Source organism: Pogona vitticeps, chromosome 4 (genome assembly GCF_051106095.1).
Source record: "Pogona vitticeps strain Pit_001003342236 chromosome 4, PviZW2.1, whole genome shotgun sequence".
NCBI classification, from domain to species: domain Eukaryota; kingdom Metazoa; phylum Chordata; class Lepidosauria; order Squamata; family Agamidae; genus Pogona; species Pogona vitticeps.
The window spans coordinates 143,059,931-143,074,402 of NC_135786.1; the positions used below are offsets into that span (position 1 = coordinate 143,059,931).

The window sequence follows — 14,472 nt, forward strand, 5'->3', positions numbered from 1 at the left end:
AGTGCTTAAATTGCTTTTACCAAAAGATGCTATTTAACTTTTTGTTTCAAACTGTGTTTTTAGGCTCTTGAGTGGATCCATGACAATGGAGAATTTTATTTGTCCACACACACTTCCACTGGTTCCAGTATCCAACATACTCAGGAGCTATTGAAAGAACATGAAGAATTCCAGATTACGGCAAAGGTAGTTGAACAGCTGTTTAGGTTTGGGGCTCTTGACTTTGTAAGTCTCGTGCCTGGTTTGTGGGTTATTTGTTTTTCCCGATTGGTGAAAATACTCACATGGCCAGTCTTCAGAAAGAATGATATGGATGTTGACCCAGGCACAGCAAGACTAAAAGAAGCAAGTAACAAGATCGCCAAAGTGTTGAGAAGTGCTGCTACTCTTGACTCAGTCAGTGCAACAAGGACAAAAGTTCTGTATACAATTTATAATCAGTTCAGAATTGGGCAATGTATTGAACTGCTCAAACACCATAATAAAAGTCATACCTTGAAAACTCTCTTAAGGTTGTCATATGTTGGCATAAGTTCAACGGCACATGCCAACAGCATCTGTCAGAAATTTATTTGCAGGAGCCTAAACTCCAAGGGGAAACTTAACTTGTAGAGGAAATTGGTTTTGCTCATCTAGATATTGGACATGGCCTTCTAAGGCCATTTAAGGGTGCTTCTTACTGTTTTGTAGATGTGTGTGTGGTTTTGTGTGCATTTAGATAAAGAAACGTATTTTACAATCACAAGTTGAGGGCAGGTCACATGCAAAAGTTGTACATATTTTCTCTAGTTCATCTTTCTAGCATTTGGAATTCGATAAAATTTTGTGTAAGCACATCTTTACTTCACTGTGACGAGCTGCAATTTCTATAGTAGCTGCAGACAATGCTATGCAGTTGTATTTTACTGGTTGTGTATGATAGTTACCTCCCGTGTTGCTGTTTTTTCAATATTGAGAATATTTTTCAATAGTCAGGATTTTTTAAAAAGTAAAACTGAGTATTTCGTATCCGCCTTCTAATTTTAATTCTTCAAGCCTAATTCCTGTAGACATGAAAGAGGTGGAGTTCTGTGGAGCATTAGTTGGGAACTGTTCAGTTATAAAGACAGCTGTAGAGGAATATGAAAATGCAGCCCATTAAGACCTTTCTTGCTGCATTACATAAGCTTTCCTCTGTCACCATGAGGCCTGGAAACTTAAGTCTCTGTTACTTAACTTCCTTTACCAGCAATTTGTGATAGCATACGTTGGGTGATGTAGCCTGTGAATTGCATTTCCTACATCATTTCTGATCTTCAGATCCGTGTCTGACATAATCTCCAGGGCTGGCCATTAAGAATTCCTGAGCATACTTTTTCCCCTTAAATTGATGGTATAAAATCCAGTAATAGATTGTAGTTTTGTTTTTGAAAATACAAAAAGCTGTTGTCGTGTGAATAAAAGAATCCCATTTGCTGTCTGAAATAGCTTGAAGAGACCTTTGTTAATTTAGAATTATAGAGGGATCTGTCTTTCTTGCTACCTTCCTATCTTTTGTATTCCCTGCAGCAAACCAAAGAGAGAGTGAAGCTGTTGATCCAGCTAGCGGATGGCTTTTGTGAAAAGGGGCATGCCCATGCAGCAGAGATTAAAAAATGTGTCACAGCCGTGGACAAGAGGTACAGGGATTTCTCTCTGCGTATGGAAAAATATAGGACCTCTTTAGAGAAAGCCCTGGGGATTTCTTCAGATTCCAATAAATCGGTGAGTTTGTCGTTTCCTCCCCCCGATATACGTAAGAGCTAGGTTAATGTAGCCAGTTAAGCTCCTTGCTAGACAGAACTAAGTCTTTCCCTTTTTCTCCTTCTCACCACTAATTCTGTTGTCTCTTCCCACTTAATTCAGAGTAAAAGCCTGCAGTTGGATATAATTCCAGCTAGTGTTCCTGGGTCAGAGGTGAAACTGCGGGATGCTGCTCATGAGCTTAATGAAGAAAAGAGGAAATCAGCCCGCAGGAAAGAGTAATGCAGTTTTAACAGTTTTATTTAAAATGCGTGGTATGATTTGATGCACGGCATTTTCCCCCAGTCATATTTTTCCATTTCTTGGGAATCGCCATATCTGTTAAATAGCAGGTATGTTTGTGCCTGCCCACACATACATACATGCAAACAGACAGACAGACAGACAGACAGACAGACAGACAGACAGACAGACACACACACACACACACACACACACACACACACACACACACACACAGAGTTCACTTTAAGTTATATAGAAGTAGATCTGTATGGTAAATCTATAATTCTGTTCTTGCATATATCATTGAATATGTAACAAAACAACAACAACCAGCCATGCACAATCAGAAGGGGTAGAAATCCAGGGATGCAAAACTACCCTATTTCCAGTATTTTTAAATTATTGCTATTTTAAAGACTGATAGGTAGCAGCAGACCTACATCCACAAACTCAGGACCTGTGCTCTTCTAAACAAATCAGTTCCTGCTTTTTTGCATCATCTTTTTTTAAAATTTCTTCTGGATAATTTTTTAAAATTTGCAGTTTTATACTATACATGCACCTAAATGTCTAGGTCTGTTTAATGACCTTTTCCCCAGGGAAATCTTATGTCTCAATTATTAGGCATGTGGGTGCAGTGCCATACTTTTAAGGATTCTCAGGCAAGCAGTCCCTGTCTTCATCCCTTTTAAAACAGGTTTATCTGCTGGCTATCAGAAACATAAGGATCATGAAACAACCAGAAAATTAAAAATGCAGAGCCTTTTTGAATAATAAATATATCTGTTATTTTTTTCCCAGTAGGTTTTTGTATGAGGTTTGTTTTTTCTCTTCACCTTATAACCATTACATAGTCAACAGGAAAACACAAACAAGACGGATTCAGTGCAAAAATGACTTATATTATAAATCCATGGCAAAGCTCGAGAGGGCTTGTGAGGTGCCTGTTCAAATGCAGTACTAGGCACAGGCTAATGAGAATCTCTGTTCTGATTGGTCCAGTTGTGCTCTTTCGTCATGCTCTCTAGACAACTTCATGATTTATAGGAACTGTGACTCTTTGCTTCCATTGAAAATATGGGTTATATTGAAGTTCTCCAAATCACATTAGTTAAACATCTCCTTAATATAACATTTAAGTTGCTTTCTGTAATGTCCAGAGTCTACTACCTACCATACATAGAGGCAATTATATTTTCATGAGAAGAGCTGATGCTGTAATGCTAAGTCAAGAAGATTAATGTTATGTCTCTCCTGTTGCTTCAAAGGTTCATTATGGCCGAACTTATTCAGACAGAAAAGGCTTATGTAAGAGATCTCCGGGAGTGTATGGATGTAAGTGTTGGTCCCAAAACTCACTGGTATCCAAGTGTGTTATTGGGAGAAACAGTTCTTGAACTATTGAATTGTAGATTTGTAGTTAGAAAATTCAATTGTACTGTGCTGTATCTTAAACAGACCTTTTAGTGAACAGAATTGTATTGGTCAAGCACCACAGTGCTGACTTGATTAGTGTCTTGTTTTGCTGTTTTAACATTCCTCTTTTAACGGGATGAAGCTATTGCACTTCTACTAGTTTTGGAGCGCTGTGGACTAGCTAATGTTTTTGTTTTGTTGTGGGTGTTTTGTTGAAGGGGTGATCCCCTGCTAATGCTTCCATTGTGCGTACTGTATATTCGAGAACTGGCCCATTCTGTCTGAACAAATTCCTGGTTGTTGATAATACGACAGGGAAGTCATGACCTGTATCTGTCAATGTCTGGATTGTAAATTAGGATTTTATATGCTACCATGTTGCGTCTGTTGTCAGCATTTCATATTTGTAGAGCCAAAAGGAACTTCCCAAATTTATTCTTTTAAAATTTAAAGTGGCTACATGCTACCTTTATCAGCATATTCTAGTCTCTCTTGGTTCTAGAATGTCTGTTTATTGGCAGCTATTTTTAGGCAAATTCATAGCTCTTCCTTTTCCATTTTCAACCAGACATACCTGTGGGAAATGACCAGTGGTGTTGAGGAGATTCCTCCTGGCATTGTCAACAAGGAGCATATCATCTTTGGAAACATGCAGGAGATCTACGAATTCCATAATAAGTGAGTGAAAACATCAGTCTTGTCTGTATGCTGATAGAGGCTAATTTAATGCATTTTGACATCTGTAAATAAAAATATAATTTGAATGTCACCATAGTATACAGGCTTGTATATTTCTCTGATATTATTTGTCAGTGCCCACACCCTGTTATGGATTAAAATGGGCTCAGATTCATTCTGGCCTAGAGATTTTGTAAAAGTTTAACTTGCAGATGAATAGGGAGTTCTGGTTTGTTTGAGGATCGGTATAGTACCTACATCAGCCATTCTCAATGGCGGCCGTATGGCCCCCTGAGGGGCCCTGGCACATTTGAAGGGGGCCACAGACTGTAAACAGTTCTTTACACACCACTTTATAAAGTTTGTTACGCAATTTACACAATCCTAATTTAGCCAATATTTCTTTAATACTCTCTTTATGGCTGCGACCAAAAACGGCATTGTCATGATATTCGTTTATGAGACAATACTTGCAGGGTTGTTCAGTCACTGCTGATGATAGATTTGCTAGGTAATGTGTGGATAACTGGGTTTCATCCATTGAACGTTTTGCAGTGTCAAAAGTACTTCTGACTTGTATAAGGTCTGGGCACCAATTTTTTACATCTCTACGTAATGTGATCATCTGTATCTTCTGAAACTATTGCTGCGAGTGTTGTTAATCATTTACAGCAGAATGGGATAGAATACAGAGGACTGCAGTGGATCTGAAGTAGTAAAAATTAGGCACTTCACCTTTAATCAAAAGGATATGCTTTCAAAGGGATAATTAGATACAACCCAATATTACAACATTTAGTGCACTGCACAGCCTGAGTTCAAGATTTAAATGAAATGTCACCCTCAGCAGATGAATGTAGTAATGAATATTGAAAAGCAAGCAGACCTTCCTGTAATACCTGCAATATGTGTGATTTAGTCAAAGTTACGAAGCTTTAGGTTGCATTGAATTGTATTGAACATACTTTCAAAGTTTCTTGTCACAGTCTACCTTTTCCATTTAGAACTTGAGCGGTTCACATTCATCTCTTACCTCTTCATTGTGATCACAAATACCCCCGAGCAGTTAGAATGCTTAGAAAAATGCTCACAATGACACCAGTGGAAAATGTTGATGGATTTTTGCTAAGAATTCTACATGCACCAGAAATTGAGGATATTAATTCTGATCACAGTGGGGAGGAAAGAGATAATTGTTCAGCAAAAAGGAAGTCTTCAGGCATTGCAATGGAAACCTGGCCATGAGTGTGTTTGTGAATAATTAATTGTTTTTGTTAATATTTGTTACTTTACAGTATATTCCTGAAAGAGCTGGAGAAATATGAGCAGCTACCTGAAGATGTTGGTCACTGTTTTGTAACTTGGGTAAGACAGCTCATCACATGTGAGGTGAATTTAAAAATACTATGCGCAGTTATGGCCATTCTCTTCAGAAAAATAAAATGGAAAAGGTTTCAAAGAAATCACTTCTGGTTTATGAGAGATGGATGACAATGTGATCCAACAGCTTAGGAAGGAGCATAATGACTAAGTTTGAAAAATGGTTTGCAGAAAGGTAATAAGAATATTGTATTTCATTTTGTGCTGTACACAACAGAATTAATAGACAGCCATATATATTAGAAAAAAGTTTATGCATCTCATGATTAATCTTTGTAATCTTAGAGGATATGTTAAGACTAAATAGTTCCAATTTCAAACATGCAGCTCCTGTATAAATCATCAACTTATTTGAATATTTCCCAAGGATAACTGTGTTACAGGCTGGCTACAGAGGAGTTTGTCTCGCTCCTTGCTAGAACATCTGGGATTGGTCTAAAAATGTGGACTACATGATGTTCTTGTTAGAGTGTTCCAATCTGTCCCTAAAGGATTCCAGTCCATCCCAGATTAGTCTAGGGTTGAAGCCTACTGTTTACAGTGGTGCCTCGCATAACGAGCGCACCGTTTAACGACGAATTCGCATAGCGATCTATTTTTTTAGATCGCTAATGCGATCGCATTGTGATGTTTTAATGGGTAAAACATCGCATTGCGATGATCGGTAAGTGTTTTGCTTACCAATCTTCGCATTGCGACGTTTTTTGAACAGTTGATCGGTGGTTCCAAAATGGCCACCAAGTGCCAAAAATGGCCGCCACAACCATTTTCGCGCCCTGCCCTCGCTTACCGAGGGCACGAAAATGGCGGCGCTGTGGAGGAACTTCGCTGAACGGTGAGTTTGGGCCCCATAGGAACGCATTAAACGAAGTTTAATGCGTTCCTATGGCTTTTTCCGTTCCATTTAGCGATGTTTCCTCGTAGCGACGATTAATCCGGAACAGATTAACGTCGCTATGCGGGGCACCACTGTATTTGGAACAATTAGGATTGGTCCCAATAAACATGGTTTTTCACTATTGCACTGCATAGTGATATAATGTATAGGTCTGAAGATGATATTCTAGCTGTGCAGCTTCACCTTTACATACATTTATGCCATGCCATTTCCCCAAAGCTGACATTACTTAGTATCTGTCAGTGAAAACTACATAGCAGAGTAATACTTTAGGCAGTAATGTTAATTTTCTTTAAGTTGGAAATCTATTTTGGAAATGAAGAGAGCCAAATGGTCACTTAGGGTTCTTTAGCAATGGAACAGTGTAGTGCTGTGCCGCTTACCAAAAATTAATTTTTAAAAAAGAAGAAAAGTAGAAGTGTGTGGCTGAAACATGGGGTTCTGTATCCCCCTCTTTGTGTGACTGAAAATTCAGCATTAATGCCCACCCACAAGGAAACACGCTGTTTCCCAACCAGGTAACAGCTACTGCAAAAGAGAAGGCAGAAGTCTGGGAGTGAGAAGGGAAGGGGCACATTGCAACCGCATGGACCAAAATGGAGCAATCTAACACCTACATGTGGTTGACTAGATCACAGCTACAGGGGTAGCAGGAGCAATTTCCATGTGAACAAAAGTAGCAATCTAATCAAGACCCACAGTTCCAAACCATCCCAAAGTGACCTAGACTAGGTTGCGCCTATTGCTAATGTAGCCATACCCTTAGTCTCTTGGAGCAGTTTAAAAATTAGTAAAGGTTTTGTATGACACAAGCTTTTATGGAATCTGGGGGAATTGATTGCAGTTAACAAAAGTTCTACCAAACAAAACTTCTTGGTGTTCAAGATACAGGGTCCTTAATTGTTTATTCTAAATATGTGCCTCTCAGATGGCCTCGCTAACATCGCATACTTTCTTCCTCTTTGGTTGCTCTTATCCTTAATCTTGCATGTTTCTTTCATTTTTCACCAGATTAGAACAAGACTTTATTTTTAGCTAGGTAAAGTATTCACAGATAAAACATTTTATGAAAGAAAGGAAGACATAAAAAAAATTTAAATGTCTTGCAGGCTGACAAGTTCCAAATGTATGTGACTTACTGCAAAAACAAGCCAGACTCTACCCAACTAATACTGGAGCATGCAGGTGCTTATTTTGATGTAAGTATATCAAGACTCTTTGTGTTTTAGATTAAATCTCCTATCATTTCAGAAGTATATTTCTGGGCATCTCTGTACATGTGCATTTTCACATGAGGTGGGAGTTTGTGATCTTCTGGCCACTGTCAGCTTAGATGCAGCTATTGCGATACATTAATACATAGCTTTTTACTATTCTATTGCAAACTTGCATGGTCTACATTAGCTTCAAAAAATCTCTAGCAGAGGCATTTTTACACGCCTATAATTATTCTGTGCCAAGCTTCTTTTTAATAAAAATCCCTTACCAAAAGTGTGTCCCAGAGTAAGTTTCCACTGACCTTAAAGTGCATACATAACATCAAATTGTATTTAATGACCTTATTTGAACATTAGAGGAGAAACAGGAACAAATCAGAAACAAAAAGGCACACCTTGGAATTCCTTATTTGAACTATCAGTCTAGTGATTACGTTTACATATTTAGTGAAGTTTCATGAAAACAGGGGGAAGCTAATATAGGCTAGGTACGCTATGAATAGGGACATGGTGGCACTGTGGGTTAAACCGCAGAAGCCTCTGTGCTGCAAGGTCAGAAGACCAGCAGTCGTAAGATCAAATCCACATGACGGAGTGAGCTCCTGTCACTTGTCCCAGCTCCTGCTAACCTAGCAGTTCGAAAGCATGTAAAAATGCAAGGAGATAAAAAGGTGCCACCTCAGTGGGAAGGTAACAGCATTCCGTGTCTAGTCGCGCTGGCCATGTAACCATGGAAACGTTGGCTCTATGGCTTGGAAACAGAGATGAGCATCGTGCCCTAGAGTCAGACACGACTGGACTAAATGTCAAGGGGAATCTTTACCTTTACATTATGAATGCTTGGATTGCTTTTTAATATTTAGGAGTAGATACTGTAATCATGATGTACTAATGGTGTCACTTGTCCCAGCTCCCACCAACCTAGTGGTTTGAAAGCATGCAAATAGGGACCACCTTGGTGAGAAGGTAACAGTGTTCCGTGTCTAAGTCACACTGGCCATGTGACCACAGAAGATTGTCTATGGACAAACGCTGGCTCTATGGCTTGGAAACGGCGATGAGCACCGCCCCCTAGAGTCAAACACGACTGGACAAGGGGAACCTTTACCTTTACCTAATGGTGTCACTAATGTTTCTAAAGCTTCATTCAAACACAAAATAGTTATGTTTCAAAATCTAACATATTTATTTATTTACTTACTTATGTACTTCTGCAGAGAGACAGAGAATATAGCGCTTCCCCACCCAAAAAAGAAAAAGAAAAAGCAGTTGCTCGAAGTGGGTTATGAAATATAGCAAACAGATATAAAACCCTTATATCACGTTAAAATGTTTATTTACAGAGAAATGTGTTTAATTGACAGCAGAATAGCGAGAAGATTCCTTAACCTGTTGGGGCAGAGATTTTCATCTATGGGACACCATCCCAAAGAAATCCTTCAGATCATCCTCTGTTTAGTGCTTGATATGACAATGGAAGAGCATGTAAGAGACTACACCCTGGGTCCCAAACTCTCTTCTGGAGAATAAGCTCCACTGAACAGTGTAGAAAACCCCACTGAATGAACATACATAAGACCACTTTCTTAGTAACTGTGTGCCAGAGCACTCGCAGATCAGTTCTAGAGATCTTCAGGTTGGACTGGGAAAGCCATTTTCCTGATTCTGGAGAGCCAGTGCTAGGCAGGTTCAAGCTAGGTGGAGTAGAGGTCATGTTGGCAAAATAAAGGAGAAGACGACCATGAAAATGAAAATAGTGTAAAGGGAAGGCAAAACATTGTGACATTTTAAAGACTAGCAGCTTTATTGGTCAGACTCCATACGAGTCAGCTTTTGCTACATTTGTCAGTATTTGTGGTGAAGCTGTTCTTTCTTGAACGTTGAAAACGGAGGACCTTTGAAAACAAAAAGATTAAATGCAAACATCTTCACCAACATTATCCAAGTTCTGTAACTTGCATCAGTGTGAGCAAATAAGCACATTTGCCCACTTTCTTAATTTTCATGATTCCGCTTTGGAGGGTCATTGTGAGAACTGCCTGTCAACAGCAGTGAACTAATCACGTGGAATCGCTCCCTGGCTTTGGAAACATCAGATGTGATCTCATTAGGTTCATGAGTCAAAACCTCACCCTTTTCTTGAAATAAAGGATAGTTAGGGAAAGTGAAGAAAAATCTTCTATTCAGGATGTGAGGTCAGAGATTCAGCCTCTGCATGACTTTATCCTTTCTGTAAAAGTGGATTGACACTTGAGCATTAATTACTATACACAGCAAATGAGATTACACCTTCAGGTGAAGCATGTCTTTTTGTTTTTTCAATACTGAAAGCAAGCGGAATACTTCTCAAGGCATTGATCATGATATTTTAAAAAAAATCAGTAAAATTTGCTAGGTAATTGGGCTGATAGTTACCAAGTTGGAGAGGTTTTAGTAGCCTCTGCAGTTAGTATAGAGATCGCTTAGACTGAATGCAAACATGACATTGTGATGTCATGCTTTATGTCACAAACAGGACAGTTTCACATCTTGGAAGAGCAAGAGACAGTTACACTGAGTCTGCACACTGTCAGGAAAGATCTTTGTGAGAGCTGATGAGAAGGTTTATTTTGGGGTTATACCTTGAACAAGATTGATGGTGAACTTTCTTAGCCCTAGTGTACTCTGCCAGGCTTTAGCAAAAGAACAGATCTCCATCTGGAAGCACTAACCATTCAAAGATGTGATAGGAAACTGTAGAGAAGCATAGAATCTTATTGTACCTGGGTTTTTACAGTAGTTAAGCCTATGCTAGCAGGTATAGAGAGCAGAGCTTACTGTATAAAGCGCCTTATCCAGTGCAGCATGCAGTGGGACATAAATACCCATCTTTTAGGATTTAGGGCATCTGCCGCTCACTGCTTAGCAGCGAACTGTGTCAAAGAACAAAGATGTTTTTCTCAGAATAAAAATGATCCTTAACCTAGTTAAACCTTCCAGGTTTTACAGGGCCTGGCTGTAGCAGGATAAGGCAACAATTTTCATGGACTAGGAGATGCTACCAAAGGATTCTAGGTTTTGAGTTTTGTTTTTTAATCACTTTGACGGATGCCACTTTAATCATTTTGATGTACAGTGGTGCCTCGCTTAGCGAGCGCTCTGTTTAGTGATGAAATCGCTTTGCGATGAAGATTTTGCGATCGCTTTGTGATGTCCCCTATGGGGTATTTTCGCTTTGCGATGACCGATCATCGCAAAGCGACCATTTTCGCACAGCTGATCGGCGGTTTCAAAATGGCCGCCGGGAAAAAACATGGCCACCCGCTGTTTTATGGGACGGATTCCTCACTTAAGAGGAACCAGAAATGGCTGCACTATGGAGGATCTTCTTTGAACTGTGAGTTTTAAGCCCATAGGAACACATTAATCGCGTTTTAATGCGTTTCTATGGGCTTTTTTATTTCACATTGCGACGTTTTCGTTCAACAGCGATTTTGCTGGAATGAATTAACGTCGCAATGCGAGGCACCACTGTATGTATCTTTGATTGGTATTCTAATCAGTAAAGCCAATGAGATTAATAACAATGGCATGACTGATCGACTCTTCTGAACAAGTGACTTTACATCCTTTTCTAATGATGCTATGAATGGTCAACTGTTTTACTAAACTGGCCTGCAAACATTTATATTCTTAGCACTAACTGATTGGTCCAGTGTTAAAAGTTTGCTTTGCCACAAAGTTCTGCACCACCACCACCGTACCCTGGTTAGAGTGCTAGTAGCCAGTGCATCACCCCTGCCCACCACACACACACCTGCACCCAGTTTTTGGGGATTTGTCCTTTCTTTTCTCTACCATCAATGGCGTTCCTGCTAGCAGGAAAAGGTGACAGCTTTTGCCAGTCCTGTTACATCACTGTTTAACTGAGCTCCATGTATATCAAACTCAGTTGGTGAAGTGTCTGTTTTGAAACCAAAATAGAGACACCTTCAGATAAAGTTCAACATACTGTGGTGAACTGCAGAAGTAGGAGTGAGCGATATGTGGCCCTCAGATGTCGAACTGCAGTTCCTTTCAATAACTATCACCAATATAGCCAGCTGTGAGAGAGATTTGTAGAGCAGAACAGTCACTTTGAACTCTTCAGGCAGGGACCATAGGTATAGAATCATAGCATAATTGGGTTGGAGGGGGGTCTATAAGGCCATCAAGTCCAGCCCCCTGATCAGTACAGGAATCAAATCAAAGCAGATCTGACAGATGGTTGTTCAGTTTTCTCTTGAATGCCTCCAGCATTTCATTCACTTTGTAAAAAGACCCCTGAAAGGCAATCTTGTATGTTACACAAAGCTTCTCATTTCACTATGATGAGTTAAGATGGACAACCCCCCCAATTATCTTTCTGTCTTGCTGTATAACTGAAGTCTGTACAAAATATTGCTCTGTAGGGTAGGATTGGAGACTTTACAGGTTTATATGATCTTCTGAGATGTTGATAGATGAATACCATTGTCTAAGCTTTTGTTTTGTTCATTTTCAATTTTTATATAGGCTTATTCTTTTTGCTTTGCCTTTCACATAATGAGATGCTCCCCAGGAAATATTTTGGGGCAAAAATGCTCTAAAATTAGTCCACTATATTTATGCAGAATTACTTTTGTGACTTAATTATAATGGCTCCCTCTGCTGGCTTGTCAAGATTAGAAACCTTTTCTAGTTCAGTAAATGATCCTAAAGCAGAGCTTTGAAAAGTTACTCTCTTTTTTTGGATTATTACGCAGAAATGAAATTTTAAAGCTTTCTTTTGAAGTCAGCAGATCATTCTCATCCTATACCATACTCCTGTTTTCTCCCATTAAAAACCACCAGAAAAATGAGAAAAGGCAGGGTTAAATGCTCCCCTAACCATGCTTAAACCAGCAGAGTATGAAACACCTGAATTTACTTTTTCTGCAATTATGACTGAAATTATTCCTAGGTCTGTCAGTATGTATGGTGCATTATAGTTCAAACAAAATAGGAAGAGACCCCTGCCCAAAGGGGAACATACCACCTTAATGGTAGACAACCCAGAAACCTTAGAAAGGGAAAGTAGAGAGCTTTAGGAAAAGAGCTGGAAATTTAAAGTAAGTTTATTGTGACGGCCTTCCTCACTACTCACAAAGGGAGTTCATCACGTCACTTTAAAACCCTTCACTCTTCTTTACTGCCACCAACCATTCCTTAATGAATAAATCATACAGCAGGCCAGTATAACTTTTAAAAATAAAAGCTTGGTTTATTGAATACAAAAAGAAAGGAATGGTAAATCACTGTTAAAGAAATAATCAATTACTGTTTCTCAGGCACTAGCTCTCACAGACTCTTTCACACTGACACTAAGATTACTTTAACTCACAGCTCAGACACTCATCTCTCATCTGTCTGCTATCTCCTCTCTCCCCACTCACACCTCACACACACCTTATATATCACAGCTCCTCCCGCCTCTGCACCACCCTTCGCCCTCTCATTGGCTGAGATTTTCCCTCCCAGCTGTGACGGACAGGTAATGCTATGGCTGACCGTAACAATACCTCCCCCCTTAATAAGTTGTTTTGTGGGGGAAAGCTAACATGCTTTTCTCCCAAAACAACAAGGAGCTTTTACAAACAATTACATTCCCCAACATTTCATAAACAATTACATTCCCCAACATTTCATCAACACTTACCAGGATCATTCATGCATAAGCTTAACATTCTACTACACCATGCAAATTATACTTACGTTCAAATACATATGCATATATAATACACAACATATCAGTAAGTACATGTACAACAAACTTTTCAATACATTAACCCTTTTAAAAGTCCATTTTTCCTCAGTTGTCTGGTCTTCTGGATAGGGCATCTGCGGCACAGTTCTTAGTCTCTTTCGCCTGTACTTACATCTTTCACAGTCCAGGTTGTCAGGCATGATAGTTCTCTCTCACCACCACATTCTAGTCCTTTTTGAGAATCCAAAACTGTAACCATGGTGGAGTCCTAATGTCCATAAATGAAATGTTCTACCCTCCAGCACACCTGGAGGTGTGGTGAAGTCCGACTCCCTCGGTACCTTTACGAAACTTACACCTTGCCGATAGCTGGGGTCCCTCACTAAACTGCAGCTTTCCTCTCCAGAACCACCTCAAATGAAGTATCTCGCAGCCATCTGCCTGGCTCGGCACGACTCCCAACCCAAATCCGGTCCTCTCCATGATGGCGACGCCCCTCTGGCACTCGAGCCCCCTCTGAACATGGTCAGCCACCGACACGGTCTTCCATCTCTTCTTCCGCCGAGTCACTCTGGCTGCTCTACAGAGTTTTACCTCTGGAGCTGCCACCATGATGCTCTTGATCGCACTCTTTAGCAAGGGCATAGCAAGACAAAACCTAACTCGCCATCCTTTTACCCTTTGCATTACTGGCGGGGTCAGGCAACGTCCTGATCTATTTAGCTTTAGGTAGGTCAAGCCTCCGCCTTCCCAATATGGCCATGCATGTTTTCTTCTGGGCTTTCCCTTCCTCTTATCTTGACCAAACTTTGCTTTCTGGCCACAAAGCTTGGCTAGCTGGGTTTGTCTTCTATACGGAGCAACTACTGGTGGGCGTGCATCCCCGGTGTCCAACCTGTGCACCACCCCCTTAGCTAACCCAGGCTTGCCCTAAAAAACATGTCGGTACTTAGCAACCAAGGATTTTAGTTCCTTCTGCTGTTCTTGGGTGAGTGCAGGGCTGATTTTAACCTCCTCTGGGTTGAACTTAACCTCACCTCTCCCTTCCCAGAATGGCAAGTCATGTTCCTCCCTATCAGCCGCCCTCACTGCAAACAGCACCCTACTCTCTTCTCTAAAACATGGACCAATTG

At 40.1% G+C, this 14,472-nt stretch overlaps 1 protein-coding gene across 5 annotated transcripts in view; it reads left to right on the forward strand.

The window, feature by feature from the left end:
• Window positions 1-14,472, forward strand: part of TRIO (trio Rho guanine nucleotide exchange factor) — a 269,555-nt gene that overhangs the window by 162,313 nt on the left and 92,770 nt on the right. For all 5 annotated transcript variants that reach the window (XM_020781274.3, XM_020781278.3, XM_072998502.2 and 2 more), the window contains exons 21-27: window positions 64-186; window positions 1,549-1,743; window positions 1,885-2,000; window positions 3,276-3,342; window positions 3,992-4,101; window positions 5,397-5,466; window positions 7,489-7,578. In XM_020781274.3, coding sequence (XP_020636933.3) covers window positions 64-186; window positions 1,549-1,743; window positions 1,885-2,000; window positions 3,276-3,342; window positions 3,992-4,101; window positions 5,397-5,466; window positions 7,489-7,578 — 771 coding nt within the window. The remainder of the gene's footprint in view (window positions 1-63; window positions 187-1,548; window positions 1,744-1,884; window positions 2,001-3,275; window positions 3,343-3,991; window positions 4,102-5,396; window positions 5,467-7,488; window positions 7,579-14,472) is intronic.